The sequence below is a fragment of the Chaetodon auriga genome, chromosome 10 (assembly GCF_051107435.1).
Source record: "Chaetodon auriga isolate fChaAug3 chromosome 10, fChaAug3.hap1, whole genome shotgun sequence".
Lineage (NCBI taxonomy): Eukaryota > Metazoa > Chordata > Actinopteri > Chaetodontiformes > Chaetodontidae > Chaetodon > Chaetodon auriga.
The window spans coordinates 25880865-25901270 of NC_135083.1; the positions used below are offsets into that span (position 1 = coordinate 25880865).

At 38.8% G+C, this 20406-nt stretch overlaps 1 protein-coding gene across 1 annotated transcript; it reads right to left on the bottom strand.

The window, feature by feature from the left end:
• Nucleotides 1-117: 117 nt before the first annotated feature.
• Nucleotides 118-18607, bottom strand: hck (HCK proto-oncogene, Src family tyrosine kinase). The gene is made up of 13 exons (XM_076741179.1): nucleotides 18379-18607; nucleotides 11663-11802; nucleotides 9662-9692; nucleotides 8834-8927; nucleotides 8625-8720; nucleotides 8046-8149; nucleotides 6897-7046; nucleotides 6221-6373; nucleotides 5945-6127; nucleotides 4895-4971; nucleotides 3846-3999; nucleotides 3345-3476; nucleotides 118-2310 (listed from the first exon to the last, which is right to left on the bottom strand). The coding sequence occupies exons 2-13, from the start codon at nucleotides 11792-11794 to the stop codon at nucleotides 2108-2110; spliced, it is 1509 nt and encodes a 502-aa protein (XP_076597294.1). The 5' UTR covers nucleotides 11795-11802; nucleotides 18379-18607; the 3' UTR covers nucleotides 118-2107.
• Between the last annotated feature and the right edge of the window lie 1799 nt (nucleotides 18608-20406).

Below are 20406 nucleotides of genomic sequence, written 5' to 3' on the forward strand. Positions count from 1 at the left end.
AACTTAGTGTGTAAAAAACACAACATTTTAAATATTGCTTACTGTTATATAATATATATACATATGGGTAGATACAGTAATTGTTTCAAAAACAGTTTATTTGAAAATACCATTTAACCAAGCATCAAACAGAATACGCAAAGGATTTTTATTGCGAAAGAAAAACACACAAAAAAATGTCACTAAGAATATATCTACAGTGTTGGGTATTTATTCAGTAATGTCACATATCACCTCTGCAAATGTCACATTGAAGACTCTCAGATATTGTACCTCAGTTATTTCTAGACGGATGATACCAAATCACGAAATGATAAAATGTAAGACTCTTAGGAACAATCTCTTTGAAATGTTAGGATTTTGGTCCATTTGGGTACATTGCGATTTCCAACAATATGAGAAACACATTAACCAAACAGTTTTGGAAAAATAGCACAGTCGTGAGTCCTTGACTCAGAAAATGATTGAAAAAGCTTTTACTTTGGAAAATGTCATTCCATTCAAGATACAGTGATGTTCAAAGCAATACTATTTGCAGCAATAAATATTTTTTTCACCCAGAAAAAAAGAAGGCCAAAAGATGCGAAAATCTGTATTTGCTTCTTTCATTCACTTCCCAAATACAGAATAACAGTTCAATGGGCCAAAAGAATAATCAAGCATTATTACTTAACATGGCTTCACATTAAAGACTTTACTCCTACGTAATTGTATTTATTTGTGTACATCATTTTATAAATACAGAGCGTATGCAATATATTATAAATTACTGAAAAAAGAAACAACCATTGCAAAGGCACAGTGAAGGAGTTATGCTGAAACAAGCCTCAGTGCAATGAAAAAAACCCCATGGAATTTAAATAGAGGATTCACGCATAATCAGTCATATATCTTTCACTCTGTCAAGTCCACAGTACCATGTCACAATGTAAAACACTCCATTTAATAGGAAAGGAGTGGACAATGACACATTTGCTTGCTGAACTGTTGGCATCAACACAGTAATATCAGAGCTGAGGACAAATATTTCACTGCGATCATCTGTGTTATGGTTATACCTTCCCTTGATGGATGCATAATGTGTGCTGAAGTAGAACAAATGAATCCAGTCTTTTCCATGTGACTGCTTTCAGGTGACCTACAGTTGTTTATGAATGTGGCCATGCATGTAAAATAATAACTGTGTGCGATACAATAATGATTTTTCAATTGCTGTACTGTACAGTTGCCTTTCTTCATGCTGTGCATGTTATGTAGAACACCTTCGGAGGTGTTCAAATGATATGTTAGGGACTGCACAAAAAATAAAACAGGGCGAGGGCAAAAAAGTGGGAGGGCTGTTGGCAATTATTGCTAAATAGAGGTAGTATATTTCAAATGTCAGGTCGCATGTTTTCTGTGCATAACGTACTCACAACAAGTGATCCAAATAATATGTGCAATCTGTTGTCAAAAAAATCTATTACAATAAAAGCACAAATAACTTATGTGAAGTACTCTTTTTTGCACCACTTTTCATTATAAAGAGACTGCAGATATAACAAATTAACATATCTGCACACATCATGTACTATATGTGTCCAGTGATTCACAAGAGTGCTGCTGATGTGCATCCAGATGATTTATGGTCAGTTAAATATCCAGTACAGCTGATGCAGCTATGGTGATGTTAGCCTACTGTGTGACCCAGCCTTCAAAACATTACAAGACACATCTGATTTGGTCCAGCCATGACCTAAGTTTAAGGTAGGGTTTGTGTTATTATAATATTGGTAATAGTAATAATAATAACTACTCTTTATTTTGTTTACATATTTTACTTTTCTTAATCTCTCTGGTTATATTATTTTAAAATGTTCTGGTTTCAACCCTCCCCAGTCATTTTTGTACAGTCCCTTATATATGTTGTGTGTGTGTGTGTGTGTGAATGAGAAAGAGAAGGAGACAGACAGACAGAGAATGGTAAAAAGAGAGCATGTGTATGTGTACGTGTGTCTGAGAGTGTGTGTGTGTGTGTGTGTGTGTGTGTGTGTGTGTACTGCACTGCTGCATGTAGAAAATGGACTTGCAATTAAGTCTGAATATAAAGTGATGTTATGAAAAAGTCTCATGGCTGCTGCTGATACTGGCTCTCTGTGGCTGTGTAGAAATCCTCCAGGACACTCTGCAGGTAATCAAAGGTGGGACGGTCCTCAGGCTTGTTCTTCCAGCACTCCAGCATGATTTCATAGAGTTCGTTGGGACAGCTCTCCAGGCGTTGCATTCTGTAGCCCTTCTCCAGGGAACGGATCACTTCTGGGTTTGTCATTCCTGAAAAAAAAAATCACAAACTTGGGTTAAGAGAGGCTGCAGAGCTACGAGTTCTTCAAAATAAATGAGAAATATCTCATGGGCTGCATTAGCTTCCTGGTTCTATGGATGGTTGGTTTGTCAGACTGGAATACCCTAACTATTGGATGGGCTGCTATGAAACTTTGCGGAGACATTCTCTGACTTAAGTGATCCTCTGACTTTTCCTTTAAATCCACAACCCTAACCCTAATTTGTCCAATACTTTGTTTTATGGCCAAACACCTGCAAAACTCATGCTAATTAGATGATGTTAGCATACTAAAATGTTCAATTAAGATGGTAAATATCATAAACATTATACCAGCTAAACATCAGCATATTAGCATTGACACTGTGAGCATGTTAACATGCTGATGTTAGTATTTAGCTCATTGCTCAGTGTTAAGCTCCCATGTACAGCTTGACAGATTGAGTAGGGGTGGCTGTGGCCTAGGAGGTAGAGTCAGTCGGTGGTATGATCTCTGGCCTCGGCAGTCCACATGCGGAAGTATCCTTGGGCAAGATACTGAACCCCAAAAACTGACCCCATGAATTCGCACACCGATCCCCCTTCAGTGTGTGAACTAATATGTACATCTACTTTGGATAAAAACTAATAGTGATTTTTTTTGGGATAAAAGCATCTGCCAAATGACTAATTGTAACTGTAATTGTACTAGCATAGCGGTAGCCTTGTTAATACTGCACCTGGTATCAAGGGCCAGCCATAATACCATGAGAAAAGCTCAATTTGATACGAAATGATGATGGAACTATAGAGAATGGAACTATAACTCTGATGTTATTAAATGACACAAGATGGCCTTCCACACATGCAAAGTGTATCTTTGTAAAGTGTTTCCATTCTGCCTCTATCTTCAATAAAGTCTAAACTCACAACTGTTATGCTATCACCTTCCAATGAGAGCAATCTTACACTCTCTCCTGGCTTAGAGGGCCACTTTAAACCATGCACAATTAATGGGAAGAGTTTAGGTGAGTGATCCACTTACCTGGGTATGGTGTACGTCCATAGCTGATAATCTCAGTCAGCAAGATGCCAAAGGACCACACATCAGATTTGATGGTGAAAGAGCCGTAGTTGATGGCCTCAGGGGCTGTCCATTTGATGGGGAACTTGGCTCCTGGTTGTTGTGGAGAGTTGAAAACCAGTCAAAAATGTAACTAATGTTGACATTATTATTGAGAAATTAGTTGGCTCCTAATGACACTGCTGAGAAGTTTCCTGCTGGTCACACATCCTCTCAAAGTCTTACATCTTGTGCTCATGCGGTAAGTCATACAGCAAGTCACCGTTGTCTTCACTCACTGCTATTTATGTCACTCATGTTGTAATCCAACATCTCGCTGACACAAAGTAATTTCCCCTAAATGGATGAAACCATGACTTCTCCCATTTCATCAGTTTTGGGGAATCAGTTCCCCAGTTTCTTAATAAATTCTGCTGATGGCACCTGGCTACACAACACGTGACAGTGAATATTGTGTTGTACCTTCCCGAGCTGTGTACTCATTATCTTCAATGATCCGAGCCAGGCCAAAGTCAGCAATTTTGCACACTAAAGCCTTATTGACCAGGATGTTGGCAGCTCTCAGGTCCCTGTGGATGTAGTTCCTCTGCTCAATGTAGGCCATGCCCTCTGCAGTCTGAAGACAAATAAGTCAGTTTAAAAGAGTCATGGTTCACAACAGTAAATGTCACTGGCAAAAACAGCCTGGAACAGCATTCAAGCACTCAAGGAGCATTTCCTTCTAAAAAACACACACTTCCATACTGTACGTATAATAGTCTTTGCATAAGCTGTTTCTTGAAAGAAATTGTTCTGCTCTAAGGATACATTTACTGTAATATGTGTGACGATCTATTTACACGTGTAGTCTCTCCCTTTAGTTTTTTGTGTTAGCATTAAATAAGATCAATTTCTCTTTCTATCTGCTGGACCATTTTACATGACAAAATTGCTCATGGAAGGATTGAATCAAAACAGGCAGCTCCAACTGTCTCCAACTGCAAGTCTGAAAGTGCAGCCACTATGGCTCTGCAGCTGGGTCATATCAGCTGGGTCTAGTGCTTCACATCAGTGACTCCGTGTCTCCTTATTCAGTGATCCACCTTTTTTTCTGCATTATTTCATCCTGGTTAGAGTTTCACTTTTCACTTTTGCATATTATTCTCCAAACCATCACCAAGAATTCAGCTCTTCTTTTCTCACTGGTGTAGACAGTTAGGCATGGAATAACGAGGACATCATATCAACAATGGCCCATGGCAGAATTACACAAATGTTCATTTCAATTTTGCAGACTAATACTGAATAATATGATTCACTTTTAACACAATCCATATGAACAGAACAATGAGCGACTGAACTCGAGAAATGATGTGAACTTTCAAATACGGCCATTGAAAAATGCATCGCAGACAAAGGATTCAGTCATGTAAAACGCAACACAACCAACCGACTAGAAGATCTGGTCTGACAAGCTGTCATGTCATGTGTGGAGTGGAGGACTGATGCTAAATGTGGCTGATGAATCTCACCTGGGCAGAGAAATCAATGAGCTTGGGGAGCTGCAAACGGTTGCCCTCATCACTCTTTAAGAAGTCTAATAAACTACCTGTAGGCACACACACAAACACATTAACAAACACATGCTACATGTAGACACATCGTCACCACAGAAACAATGCAAGCTGGTAGTGCGAAACACAAACATCACTGTAGATATTCTTTACAAACATGTTAAATACATTTCATGTCCAATGCTAGCATCAGGGAGGTATCTAAGAGACCACAGATTTTATTTGAGTTTATTGTTTTAATTGTTCCCTTACAGCAAGTAACTGTTAAGACTTGTCTGTTTGCTCACTACATAGTTTTCACACATTCTCAAATGCAACGTGTAGTGTTCAGATGTTACAGCATCTCAATGTACACGTGAAAAAAAAATCACTTGTGATTGGCCGAAATCCCTCTTCAGTTTACTTGGGATCTAGTGTAATGTCATGTGGATACTTTATAGGCTATCCATACAATAAATCTGTTTAAGGTTTTTAAGGTCTGTTAATGGTTTATTTATCATCTGAAACTGCACAATTTTTTAATGTAAATACTTGTTTATATCCTTAGTTATATTGTATTTTTATTATACTATTATAATATTATATAATACCTATTATATATTAAATTACATATTATAAAACTATATATTTAGTTAAATTCACTGCTGTTATTCCTGTCTATATTTTTTGTCACTTTTTTGTTACTTTTTTTTTTTTTTTTTTTTAAATCTTGTATACATTCTGTGTTTGTGTGTATGTTTAATTGTTACTGCAACAAAATAATTTCCCAAATTGGGATCAATAAAGAAGCAGTCCAAAGTCTAAAGTCAAAAAGTTTGGGGGAAAAATGATATTTTTTTCAATAAATTAACAAATTTAAAGCGACAGTGCAGTTATCACTGAATTAAAATAAAAGAACACACCAACTGTGACAAGTGTTCAGCACATGTACTGCACCTGCACACCCATCCACCCATCCACCCACCCACCCACCCACCCACACACACACACACACACACACACACACACCTTTTTCCATGAACTCGGTGATGATATAGATAGGCTCCTCCTTGGTAACCACGGCATGGAGTCGGACCAGTTTGTCATGCTGTAGACTCTTCATCAGGTTGGCCTCACCCATGAAGGCTTCAACTGACATGCTGCCAGGCTTCATGGTCTTCACTGCTACTTTTGTGTGCTTATTGTATGTAGCTTTAAACAAAACAATTATTAGAATTAGAAAATGAATTGCTAGCTTCCCATCTCCATTAACAACTGGATTCTAATGACTCAGATCTATCTCACCCATCCAGACTTCTCCAAACTGGCCGGCACCAAGCCTCCTTTCCAGTTTTAGTGATGATCTTGGGATTTCCCAGGCATCTTTCTCCCATGGCTTCTCAGGTTTGGGGCTCAAGCATGGGTTGGTCAGGGATTGGCAGAGACCATCTCCCTGTTCTGGAATTTGCAGAAAAATTTATGTATTTATGATTTTGCTTGCTTTTATACAATGAAAATCAGTGCTATGCTCTTATTTGGGGGGATTTATATCATTACATAAATATTTATTTATATACCAAAAACACCTTTTATAATCTGTACATAATGTACATATACACAGTTGTTTTTCTGTTCTGTATCCTGAATGCTTTTTTTTTTTATCTTGACCTTATTGTGTCACTGTTTTTGCTTTTTGTAATACTTAGTGGCTTTTACAACTAAATTTGCCACATTTACAATTTAAAGAGCAATAAAATCTATCACTTGTAATGAACCTGATAATATTTCACCTAGCTTGATGTATTAAAGTTGCCCAGCAGAGAGCGCTGTGTATCACTACAAGCATGATAGTGACAAGTTACTCCTTTCTTCATCATCATTTTAATGATGGCAGTTACCTAACTAGACTACTAAAACACACAGATGCGAGGAGGTAAACATACCAGGGAAACAGTCTGAACTTTGACTGGAGAGAACTCACTCTTGTAATGGCTGACCAGCTCCTGCAGGGTGCTGAATGTGTTGCGGGGAGAGATGTAGAATCCTCCATTGTCCAGCGTACGGATCTTATAATGTTTAACTGTGTCACCGGACTGGACATCACTGTCCCTGACGGACAGAGAGTAGCTGCCTGTGGTAAAAGTGAAAGAAAAACTGGTTATCATGTGACTTGTAGGGGATATGTGAATGCTGATGCCAATATTTTTTCACTGACAGCAGTTGATTTTTTATAGATGATTCAACATCTTAAAATCTTAACTCTTTTATATTAGGAAATTACAGGGCCCAGTATTTCTCGAAGATGATTATTCTGGTGTGGGTAGAAAAGCTTCTGGGACTGCCTGCAGATCAACATAGGCCCCTTAAAAGGGCACCCAAGTAATTCAGCATTGTACTTCCATAAATTCATGGGCTCACAAAAGACAAGACAAAAAATAATTGTCAAAATTGAAGCAACACCAAGATATCCTGACTTTTAGTTTCCATAATGGGTTGAGCTCCAAAAACACTAAAGCCTACATTTCCCATAATGCAGGCTTTTTGTTAAAATTTTAATGTTGGACACAAACCTCATAAGTGAGTAGTGAGTAGTATTCTTCATGATAAGTACATTGAATACATGTGTAAAACTGGTGAAGTGCCCCTTTAAACAACTCACCATATATATGGCAGATTCAGCCTGTGCTCAGCCCTTCAATTAAGAATTTATTTTAAAAATTTCTTTTTTGGCCACTTGAACACAATACTGACATGTTATGGCTATTTCAAGTTGAGTTCCATGTGAGCAAGCAGTTGCCTATTCACACATCTGGTCGACTCAATGCAACATTATCATCTATTTGTAGTTCTGTCTCTGGCAACCTGACAAATGAAAGTTCAACATTCACTTCTTTTCTTTTCAGATCTGTTTTGGTCTCCACACACTCACTTAGCTGAAAAATCCTCCATTATGGTCGTGTAAAATGAGTTTTATCAGAGATTTTTTGCCGAAAATAGGAGCTGCATCTTAAAACACAAAACAGCCCACACAACACTTAAGTTGTGATTTTTGCTGTCAATAAATCATCTTCAGGACTTAGACTGCTCAACGTAAGGACAAATAATCAGTTTTTGAATGTGTTCCACTCACCCTTGGTGGTCTCACTGTCTCGGATCATGAAGGATCCCACTTTGTTCCCAGGGGCCAGAAGCTGCCTCTCAGCATCTTTCCTGCTCACACCCTTGAAGAACCACCTCAGTAACGGAAAACACATCAGTCAGTACATACACCTCTGAACAGCTCCTTCATTTGCCATGCATATTGTGTGTTTTCGTTCGTTTTCATTCCCACTTCGTGAAAAACTACACTACTGCATCAAGTGCCATCTAAATAAATTATACTATCATTGTCACCACTAACACTGCTGCTGCTAATAATAATAATAATGATAGTACTACTACTACTACTACTACTACTACTATTACTACTACTACTACTACTACTACTACTACTATTACTACTACTACTACTACTACTACTACTACTAATAATAATAATAATAATAATAATAATACAATAATACTAACAGTAATCTCATTTGTCACACTCTCAAGAGCAATAGGGATCTATCACTTTTGTATATCACAATTGTATATCTACATCTTCAGAAAAAAACTGTTTTCACCAGGGAGATACATATAAATGTGTATTCAGTGTGAGTACACTTACTCCTCTGCCTCCAGAGTATCTTTGGCTACATAATTGCTGGGGATGTAACCTTCCTGACCTGTACTGATTAACATAGCTCTCCACCACTCCCCCGATCTACAGAGAGAGAGAGAGATAGAGAAAACAGGTGTGAGTATTTCTTGTCAACAAAGACATGATAAGCCACACAAAGAATTCATGATCTTTCTCACCGCTGATATTCAACTTACTCCTCTAAGATTTTCAGCTTATCTCCCTTCTTGAAGCCGAGGTCTCCTTCATGAATGGCCTCATAGTCATACAGTGCCATGGCAATACTCTCTCCTGCAGCAGCATGGCCAGAAGGAAAAAACAAGCAAAAGGCCTCATGTTGATGTTTTTGGTTATGATATGCAGTCATAAAATACATCCCTTTTGTGTTGCCATTGAAAGCTATGAGAGTGTCTTCTTTCTGAGGCCAAACATGCTGAGAATTTGTGGAGAATACAAATCTTTGTACTTGTAAAATGAAGACGTAGCTAAAACCAAACCTGCTGTTCTTGGCTCGTGAAAAGTGGACATTTTGAAGGAAGTTCATTATGAGGGTGTGAAAGTGTGTATGTGAGAGTGAGAAAGTGCAAATGACTGATAATCTACTTTTTTAATGGACACACTGTATTTAAGTCTGAACCATGCCCATGCCTTTGTTACTGGCACTGAGTTCTCCTTACTTTGACTGTATAACTGACTTCCTTGTATGTTTGATAATAATAGCAACAGGGCTGGTCTTCTGTGTATTGGAGGCCTGTGTGGTGAGGCGGTGAGAGAGGCTATCGCTCTGTTCTGACAGTCACTCTCTCTTCCTCTGTCTCACATGTTGTGCTCAGTTTCAGACGGCGTTTCTCTGCATCTAACCAGCAATGACTGACATCACATTGTGTAAAGTGTCTTGTGAGAATATTGGTGGTGTTGACAGTACTAGGTGGTTGATTGGTGCCTTAATATAAAATGCAGAGTCAAACATAGGCACTTAAGGGTTGTACTATTGTGTAAGAATGTAAATAAAGATTGTGACTCACCGTCTGAGTTTGCATTAGATGGCATTTTGCTCTGTGAAAAGAATGACAGAGAGACACACTGTATGGTGGTATGTAGGCAAAGAGAGGGGGTAAATTCCATCAAATGTTCATTCCCCCCTTTTTTGTTCATTTAAAATGAGGAAAAAAACATTCTTGAAGCTGCATTTATTACTGGGTTAGGCAGAGGCGGTGCAACACCCTGTAAACACGACACTATCACCATATCAAGTTGTTATTCAGCAGACAGGGAGCAACATGAGCAATCATTTGAAGTTGTGTGTACAGAATTGTCCCTAAATTCTTCTTTGAAAGGTTGTCCAATGTATATACATATATGTATGTATATATGCTAAAACAAATGTATGTATGATAAAACAAATACTTGACAAGGAGGATGGAAGGAAGGAAGGAAGGAAGGAAGGAAGGAAGGAAGGACTTTGTCTTTTCAACTTAAAAATCAGGATGTCGTCTGCAGTTTCCTTTACTTGAGCTTTTTGGTTTTGTAGTGGGTTCTTTCTATATCAGTTTGTTTTCAACAAAGTGCAACGTTAGCATGTAGGTATAATGAGTTGTGCTGTGTTGACAGCAGACAGCCAGATAGATGGTCTGTAAATTTAGATGTCTGTGAAATAATACAATACAATAGGCTATGTGTGAGTTGAGGCATGTTTTAGGTGTCGCTTCATACTGAAGTTTTATCATCGCCTCTTGTCTGAAAGCTCTGGTTCTGCTTCTGTTACTTCCTCTTTCTTCATTGAGGGGAGATGTTACAGTCAGCACACAGGAAGTAGCCAGAGGAACCACACTTCCACGCAGCAGCCGTGCTACTTTACCCATGCCACAGATCAAAGCGTGGCCAGTATGCAAACTCAACAAGCCACAGGAACACATTTAGATTGTACTTTGGTGCACATCTACAGTATCATCTCTGGAAGGCACAGGAAAACTGTCTCCTATTGCTTATGGCAGTAACCAATGAAACTGTGTTACCTCATCATAATTTCACTGTTTCTGCATTTGACACAGTTAATCTTCCTCATTCTTTATTTGAAGAAAAGGCACTTTTGCTCGTGTTTGCATCTATTTTCATTTGAAAAATGACCTTTTCGGTCAGATATAACATGGCTAAAGAGTGAAATTCATGTTCAGTGGTGGAAAGCAACTAAGTATATTTAATCTTCTCCTGAACCTAAGTACAATATTTCCATTTGATGCTGTAAATATAGTACTTTTACTCCATTTATCTCCCAGCTATAGTTACTAGCTGCTTTTCAGATCTTATACTTAATGTTACAAATAGAGGCCCCTTGTTACAGCTGAGCCACAAAGATTCTGAACTTTTCACCACATCAGCAGACCTTTATTTCATTTGGTTGATGGCCTACCTGCCTATCTGCATATATACCTGCCCACCCATGGGCGCTGTGTGCTCTTTGCGTAAAACCAGATTCTTCCACAAGGCCAGGCAGATACATAGCTAAAGCAATATAAATTGCAGAGATTGTGAGGCCAAAATCTGTAGTTCCATCTATACCTAAAACAGGCTACATTGCTAAACATGGCAAGAAAAGAAAGACAGAAGTAGAAAAGGCTATGACAAAAACAGAAGTTAGATAATGCAAAAGGTCAGAGTCAGCATCGGTATGACTTTTCAACAATGGTGAGAACTGAAGGGTCTGATAGGTGACACTGTGGTTGCTGTATTTCCGTTGGACAGATAATTATCTGGTTTGTTTTTTTTTAAGAGGAATTTGTCATGTTTTCATTGTTTATGTTCATTGTGATGAATGCTGGGTGCTTTCTTACATCGGTCATGAGGTAGTTGGATATGGTTTGCAATGGCAATAATTTGGGCTGTGAAAAAAATGATGAAGCCAAGTGCAAATCATTTCTTCGCTCTTCTGTGTGATTCTACAATATATTAAGTTGTTGTTTGCCCTGTGATGAACACCAACTTGTTACTTTTCTCATATTTGTATGTGTCACAACATTACTGCTTACAGCTTTGCTCCCAGAGTTTCCTGCTGTGGGGTCTTTGACATAGTGGGCTGTCTGTGCCCGGTTCTGTAGCTCATCATGTCCCGTCCCTTTGCTGAGAGGCTCCTGCTCCTTCTTTGAGCCCACGCAGCCCATAGTGCCTTCTGCAGGAGGAGAGCACAAGACAAACAGCAAGACAATGAATGCTGTGGACACCAGCAAGAAAATGCCATGGGGACATTAATTGTAATGTAAATAGTCAAAGCTAGTTTTCCTAGCCATAGAGTGACTTGATATGTATCTACATTATTCAGAGAAAGGTGGAATGTACTGGAGGTCATGCCCATTTAGTAATAAACATGATCTAAGTATGCACAAGGGATTTTTTTGAAAAAAAGAAAAAGGCTATTATGACATGGATTTTTGTCTCATAAATCATTTGCCATTTTTAAGTTTTCCTCTCGGCTAGGATGTAAGATGAACAACACCACATCCACAATAAGAACACTAGTTTTTGTCATATTGTATTTACAAATACACTTAAAATGAGCAGCTAAAGTATCAAATGACCTTTGAATGCTCTTTGCAACCATCAGTTCTTATGTTACTGTGACACTGATCAATACTGAATTGAGGTACTGAGGTACTGAAGACACCAGAAGGCACTGTAGTACTGCAGAAAATAACAAAATATATTTAAGAGGTTTACAGGATTTCTGAAGAATCTGGGCTATCAAATTTATGGCATGATCATAGAGATAAGAGTCCAGAGTAAATTAACCTTCAGAAGAGCCACAGATTGCTTCTTTTTTTTTTTTTTTTTTTTTTTGTTAAACTCTATTTACAGACCTAATCTGTCTACATTTAGTTGCAGCACCCATTTCACCCATTTTCAAAGAAGAGATATACTGCATGCATGATTTTTTGTAAGATGTACATAATATCACTTTTTCTGAGCATTGACAATGAGAGAAATAGACTGGTTATTAATTATACAAAAGGGTTCACCAAAGCACTGTTAAAGAGTAATTTATCACCTCCTGAAAATTTTGTATATGTTGACCTGCGGCGCATTAACCTCCAACCTTGCCACAGTGATGCAGACGTGTATTACAAGGTGTGGGCGTACGCTGTGACATCAGTCTGGTTTAAAGGAGGACTCATCTTACACAACAGAGACCATTTCCAGGTGTTGGGAAATACTACTACATACATGTGAAAAAGGTTTGTAGGCTGTACAGCCTTTCGTGGCTCAAGAGAAAGCTGTGTGAAGACATGTGATGTCACTTAAGTCAGAGTCGGCTGGAGTTGAAGACAATAAGTTTGAAAATGGAAAAAAAAAAAAAAATGGGGTTGTGGAATTGCAAAGAAGTGATCTTAAAAGAACTCTGCTCCTCAGCTCTGAGGAGGCTGGCAGCTTGAGGCTACATTAGCCACAAGCATAACGCACCCGAATCTCCAACCAAACTGTTGGCGTCGCATTGTGGGTAATGTAGGTAACAGGTTTTGACAAGGGAGTGTGTAATAAAAAAGTCAGAATTTCTGGATTAAAAACCAAACCAACCAACAAATCATCAGACAATGCTACAATGTTCCATAAATAAATGACATGGAACTTTACCCCGACATTGCACACATTGTGCATATTTCCTGGGTGTATACATGTCTAGGTATATGCATACAAATTACTGTACTGTTTTATTTTATTTTGCATTTATTTTCAATCTATTCTAATTTAAATATTTGTATATACTGTATGTTCTACATATGTGCAGCATGAAGAGGCTAAAACTTACATTTCATTGTGCAACCCTGTGTTATAAAATGTCAACGAATGAGCCTTGATACCTCATGAACAGTGCAACATCATGTTGCACACTGTTTTGTTTTGGCCATTGTGCTTGGAAAAAAGTGACATGTATATTCACATGTCTAACACGATGAGCTGGCAAACTTGAGGCGGTAGTGTGAATCTTTTTGCAAACTGTGACACACGTTAAGCACTGGCACAAAGCTGAAACATTTTTGCTCTCAGCTAGCTGTTACTGTAAATGTATTTCAAAATATCTCCATTATTGGGTGGAGAAAGTGTTAAAACATCTTATCACCATGTTGTTTGATATTCTTCACTCCTGGGGAAGACTGAGCAAACAAAGATGACTTGTAACTTGCACAGTCAGTCAGTCAGTCAGTCACTCAGTCACTCAGTCAGCTTACTGGATGAACATGAATATACTACTTTTGACTATACTATGACTATACTACTGTGGTTTCATTTCTTGAGTAGACTATATTTAAATATGCTTTCTGGGATGCTGCATGCTTCTGCAGAATTGGTGTTTATTCTGACTTAACAGTTAGAATTCTATTTTGATTCTTCAGTTAATGCTGTTAAATTATTCCAAGAAAGGACACGTCCTTCTTCATCTGTAACATTTACACTGTTGTTTTCTCTTTGTATCATACTCTATCTGCATGTGTGTATCTACAAGCAAATGCACATGCAGTTATATGGAACAAGGTTTAACGGGAGGAAGAACAAAGAGGGAGCATGTGATGGGAGATGCAGTAGAAGCTGTGTTCTTTTAGCTCACATTGGCTCACATACACAGATGGAGAGAGAAGAGTGAGAGTAGCAGCTCAGAGAATCTGAAGGAAGGGCGTAATGTTTATCATGAAAGCTCCTCTACAATAATATCTCCAGTCTTTACCAGAATCATTACCATACTGCCCTACAGCCACTCACGTACAGTGGTAAGCAATGGAAATTGTTTCATTTGAACATTTAGACACAGGAAGTTCCAGTATTCTTGAGTTCAGAATTCGTGCTGCTGACATATTTGCTTCCTTGTTCCTGTTCTATACTTTGTTCCTCTTTAAATGTCTAATCAAAGGAGGGCAAGGTTTCTTTGGACAGATTTGACTTCTATTAAAAACTTTTGCTGCAATTCTTCTTCTTTCAGTAATGAACATTTGTGGCTTCCTGTGATATTTTTACTGATACAAAATGGAGGTCAGCATGAGGCTGATGACAACACATTGCCATAGTTTGGCTCTGTAAAAATGTATCCGTCACTGACTAATCTCAGTCTGTGTGTAAAGCAACTACATTACATATAAAAGCTAATCCACACTATCCTACACTAACCTGACTAAAAATCTAAATCTACTCAGCTGGCAGCTCTTAGTGAATACAAACAGGACAAAATGTCTTATGAAAGCAGTGGAAGTGTCAGTAACATCCACTGGGACTCAAATGTAGAGACCAACGAGCGGAAACAAAAAGCTGAAGGTGGATGAAAGCTTCAGAAAGCTGCAGACTGGAATGTGCAACCAACCCTTCACATTACAGCATCACTTGAATATCTTTTGATTGAATGATCATTTAAAAATATATCTTATTGTCAGATAATGTCAAATAAAATCAATTACTTTCAACATGATTATTGCCTCTTGCTCCATACACCAGTCTGTGTTAGTTTCACAATAATGTTGAAATCATTTCTAATTGAGGAAATTCCAAATCTAGATCATCACCACGTCAGATGTTGCTCAGTGAAAAAGTCTGAAGTTCTGTCCAACACGTTAAAAGAAAAACTCTGCGAGCAGGAATGCGTATTTTTTTTTATCAACTTTCTCTTTGGGACAGAATGAAACCGTGTCTTGTAATTTCAGATCTTACGAATAATTACATGATTTTGCATTACCTCTCTGGTCAGACATGAGCTTCTACCTGGATAAAGAGCTCAAATGTGGACTTCAGACACTTAAAACAAAAGTTTGCCATTTTGGGAAATATGTTTATTTACTTTCCTGACAAGTGTTTGCTGTTCAGTTTAGTTCAGTACCAAGACTGGAAACAGGGGGACACACCGACCCTGCAGGACAATGTCCAGAAGAGTTTCCACCTCGGGAAATCTGATTGGCCTACCCAAGTGCCACCCCATCACCTGCCTCGGTTGTGCTGTGATTGGTAGGACTATTTATGCCTTCAGTCTTTTAAATGCAGCCTCATAGTGGTGACAGGATTTCAGGAGATATGACGAGATTATGTGAAAAGGCTTATTTACCAAAATACTATACTATGGCTTTAAAATGAGATTAGGTAACTTTTGCTAACTACATCTGCTGTGGCCACAAGTGGTAGTCAGAAGATAGGCAAGATGGCTCATTCAATTTGCCTCCATTTTCTAATTTTCTCCTCAGTCAGCTGCTTTAGAGACACCACAAAGTCACATGGTAAAACCTAATACAAGAGGAGCACAAGCATAAAAAGCGTAATTGTCAGCAAACAGACTCAGTGTTATTTCTTCTTTTCAAGAGTTACTTAAAAGTAAGCACTGCACTATTCAAGAGCCCTGGTGCATAATGTCTAAAACATAACAGCAGCTGTAGGCAGCATCACAGCACCCTTTAGAAAAGTTTCAGAATAGCACTGTTACCTCTCAGCCTTGGTCTCTATTTCAGTTGAAGAACAGAATTGGCACGATATCATGATTGTTATGAGTTTAGCCCAAATGTTCAAGTACATGGCGATTGCTCTAAAATATTACTCAAAACTATAGCCAAGGTCAGACTATAACACTGTCCCTTTAATCATACAATAACGTTATGGTTAGCATTTGTAATAAAGACCCAGTTCAGGATTATCTCTTTATATCATGCCATGTAAATGAGTATTACTGCAAAGACAGGCAGCCACATTCAGCACAAGCTTTTGGTACATGTGGATAACAAGTGTACAGCGATGCCTTGAGCCCACAACACAACAAGACAGCACAAAAATGTCCGTACATGCACTTCAACATGAAATACTTGCATGTGTCATTTTTGTCCTACTTTCAAAGGTTGCCATTATGTGCATCTACACCCTGTGCCTGTCCAAGCAGTACACCAGCACCTGACTGGCAGTTCAACTGAACGCCACACAGCCATGTTTATGAAGGATCCCATGAATTTTCTTGTTACCGATCACCTAAGAGCCAACACTCTCTCAACAGACAGGGGACAGGAATAATTCATGTGTGCTGTGTTATGAAGGATGGATTCTTCCTCAGATGTAAATTTTGTGGGCTGTGAAAGGCTGCCAGGTTGTGTGTGTACCTGTTTGGGACTGCCTCGGGCCATAACAACATCACCTGCCAGCCTGGCATACAACCAGCAGAACATTAAGACCGGAGGAAAGAAAGAAAGAAAGAAAGAAAGAAAAAAAGAAAGAAAGAAAGAAAGAAAGAAAGAAAGAAAGGACATCTTCTCATAGTCCCTAGGCAATACTTGCCACTTTTATTGTGATTAAGTTACTTATCAAGGGGAAAAACAGAAGACTCTGTGCTCAGTTAGCTAGCTGCAGGGTGTCTCCAGCTCAGCATGCTCAACTGTACAGCATGACATAATTGCATTAAACTTCATAAACAACCCTGGACTGAATCTGAGCTCCTGCATCATTTGAGCATCTATGTGCCTTCCTATGTTTGCTGTTCAATCATCATCAACAAAATCCAATTCATTTGTCAGATAACCCTCATGTAAAGACTGACATAATATCTACAATTAATATATTATTATTATTATTTATTATCTATATAGTAACATACAATGTTTTGTATGATTTTACCTTATTTTAACTACTTCCCATACGGCTCTGTATAGTTTTGTATAGTAATCAGTCATGCAAATAATCATTAGCTACAGTCCAAGGCAAGATACATCAACTTAAAGTATCTTCATCTTTTATTTACATCATTTTTATGTTGTACATAGTGCACATTGGATCATAAACTATAAAATTCTTATGGAGTTTTGCTTTTCATAAAGGAAGTTGATTCTGACTCTCAAAATTCAAATAGTGCTTATCTGTCAGAGCATGAAACACTAGCGACCAACTATGCATGTTGTGTCTTTTCAAAATTTTGGGTTGCGATAACTTTTCTATGTACAACATTTGGGGCAAAACCGGCTGATATGACTGCAGCAGTAGTTTACAACACAAGACAGATGCTAGAGCGGGAATTTAACAATGGCCACCAGTATGATGTAATATTGGCATTTTTTGCGATGTACACAATACACTTACGTTTTCTTTCTCTTTTTTTTTCTTTCTTTCTTTCTTTTTTTTTTTTAACAATGAGATTCTTGGCAAGATTCCCTTGGATTAAAGCATTTTCCTTTAAGGGATGTACCATTAAGAGCATTGTCTTTGCACACTGCACACTACACTACTGTCTGTCTGCATCTGTTGTCTGACCATGGAGGAACAAAGAACAGAACAGAAACTAGTCTACTTTCTTGTTTTCGGTTTAGTCTAATGGACAGTCTAAAAATAACTCCCTATCTCTCACTCTCTCTCTCACACACACACGAACAAAGATTAAGCTCTAGCTGAAGTTAGAGAAACACTTGTCTCCTCACTTCATAGATCATACTGTAAGATAAAACGACGGGCAGCACTATGAGGGTGTTGTGCTCCATCAGTTTGACCACTTTAACACTTGATCAGGTCCTGCACATGGCTTCAAAGGCGGTGGTTGCTTCAGCTCAAAGACATCTTAGTTCCTCTTCTCGGAACTGAGCATCCCAGCTGTTAACGTGTTCATTTGACCATCATCAAAGCCCAGTATTGGCATTCTCCACTAAACTCGTCAGACACATTAACTTCACAGCCTGTCATGTTTTTCTTCTAGTCATCTTTCAGATAGTTTGTCTTCTTTCTTTCCACACAAACACATCAGGAGGACACTTACCGCGCGTCAACCAGTCACTTCGACAATCACTTCAGCGGTATTTGATCTTCTAGATGCGGATGGCCGTGTAAAGAATATTCCTCATGTCTTTCATGTGGGTCCCATTCCTTTACCGTCGTTTGGGTCAGGGGGAGAATGCGGACGAGGCGGCAGAGCGCAGCGTAGACAACTGGACGCGTACGAGGAAGTTTGAGCTCTGCGCGTCCGACAGAGTTGGTGGAAAGAGGAACAAGTTCACACCGACCGCACTTGCTTTCACTGTGTTTAAACAGACTGCTGTCAGTTATCAGCTGCTGCTTCAGTGACACTCTGGGGAGAGAAAGCTGCGCACTGCGTTAAGGGTACAATACAAATATGTAACTGTTTTTAATATAGTCGATATCATCTATGGCTTGTTTAATAGATGAAGATCACCGTCTGGCGTTCAGAGTTAGTCCACTTTTTTGGCATTATGCTACTATTGTATTAAACACTTGCATTCTACTGTACAGCTTTTCACTAATTCAGAACATGTCTGCAAAAGTGCAATGGTGAATCCTAATTGATGTGTCTGCTGGCTTGTTAGCTGGAGGAGCGGAAGGCTAGAGGGAAGAATGGATAGATGGAGGGATGGGTGGACAGATGTGAGGGACATATTTGCATGGTGTGCAGGACAGCTCTAACATATTCAAATGATAGTTTGACAGCTATCGTGCAGTGCATCCACTGGGTGGAGGCAGGCGGGCAGCAGAAGGGGAGGTGTGGGTGGTTCAGCCCCAGGGCCTCAACAGCAGCTCCACAATAACACATGAGAGAAAGCTCTTCATCTATAATCCTTAATCAAGAGTCAGGATTAGAGACCAAGTTCCATCTGAAACCCAGGCTGCACTGAGAGGTAGGGAGGGGGTGCGGGGAGATGAGGATAAGGATGAAATGAATGAGATCAGAAAAAAATAGAAAGGTAGAATGTAGTAGTTTGAAATTGGTGAAGGATATTACGAGATCAAAAAAAATTCCAGCATCACGGATAAAGAAAAGGAATTGGTGTTTAGCAGCTGTTCACAGCTGCAGATGACCTGACGTTGCCTGATGTGAGTGCAGGCACAATGAACCATTTTCTCTGCATTACAGACCTCAGTTGTGCCTCTATTTAAACTTCAGGGGTGACTGAGTTCCTTATTTAGCAGACTGAAAAGCCACACATAGTTTAATTATTACACAGGGAATAACCACACTCTTGGCTCACCGACGACATACAAATCCACTGACAGGCGTATTTTGCCCTGATTTTACACATGCTCTCTGACAAGTTCAGTCTATGGTGCTCCATGAAAAAAAAAAGAAGAAAAAAGAGACAACTAATTAGACATGGACGGGACTTGGGTCCCACCAGTGTCTGGTGTCATTGGGTCATTGGGTCAATGTCATTGGGTCCCACCAATGTCTTTGAAATCTTCCAAAGTCTGTTTGCAAGGATGAATACAATTTCTAAAAGCATTCATTATTTCTGTAAATTTACTGAACAAAATGTTAAAAATAGCATGAATTTGGGTGACGCGCAGCTTGTTTAGCACACAAAACACAAAGTTTAGCACTTGGAAGTAACAAGTTTTCATTTGGTACTTTGGACTTCCCGGTCTTAACTTAATTGTTGTCTTTACTTTTAGTACACATAGATCCATTTAAAAGGAGGACTAATGTAAAAGAGGAATAAAGCAAAATGTCAGATCCCATTCAAAGTGTAAATCTCCATCCATCACTCCCTGCAGGTGGAGATGTGACCACACAATCAAATGAACAGTCAGAACAAAGCCAAAGATGTACTGAATATCTTGAGTTGATGAAATGCTCTGCAGTACAAACATTTGTTACTTAGACTTTAGTCAGATAATTGTAGCTTTCCTTAAAAGTCTTTCCTACTGTAAATTTGCAAACCTGTGAATAGAATGGTTTTACAGCATACTGACCATGGAGTGGATTTCCTGGACACTAAAGCTGTATCACACCAGTCTATTACATGACAAACTTTGATGGCCTCCACAGGTTTCT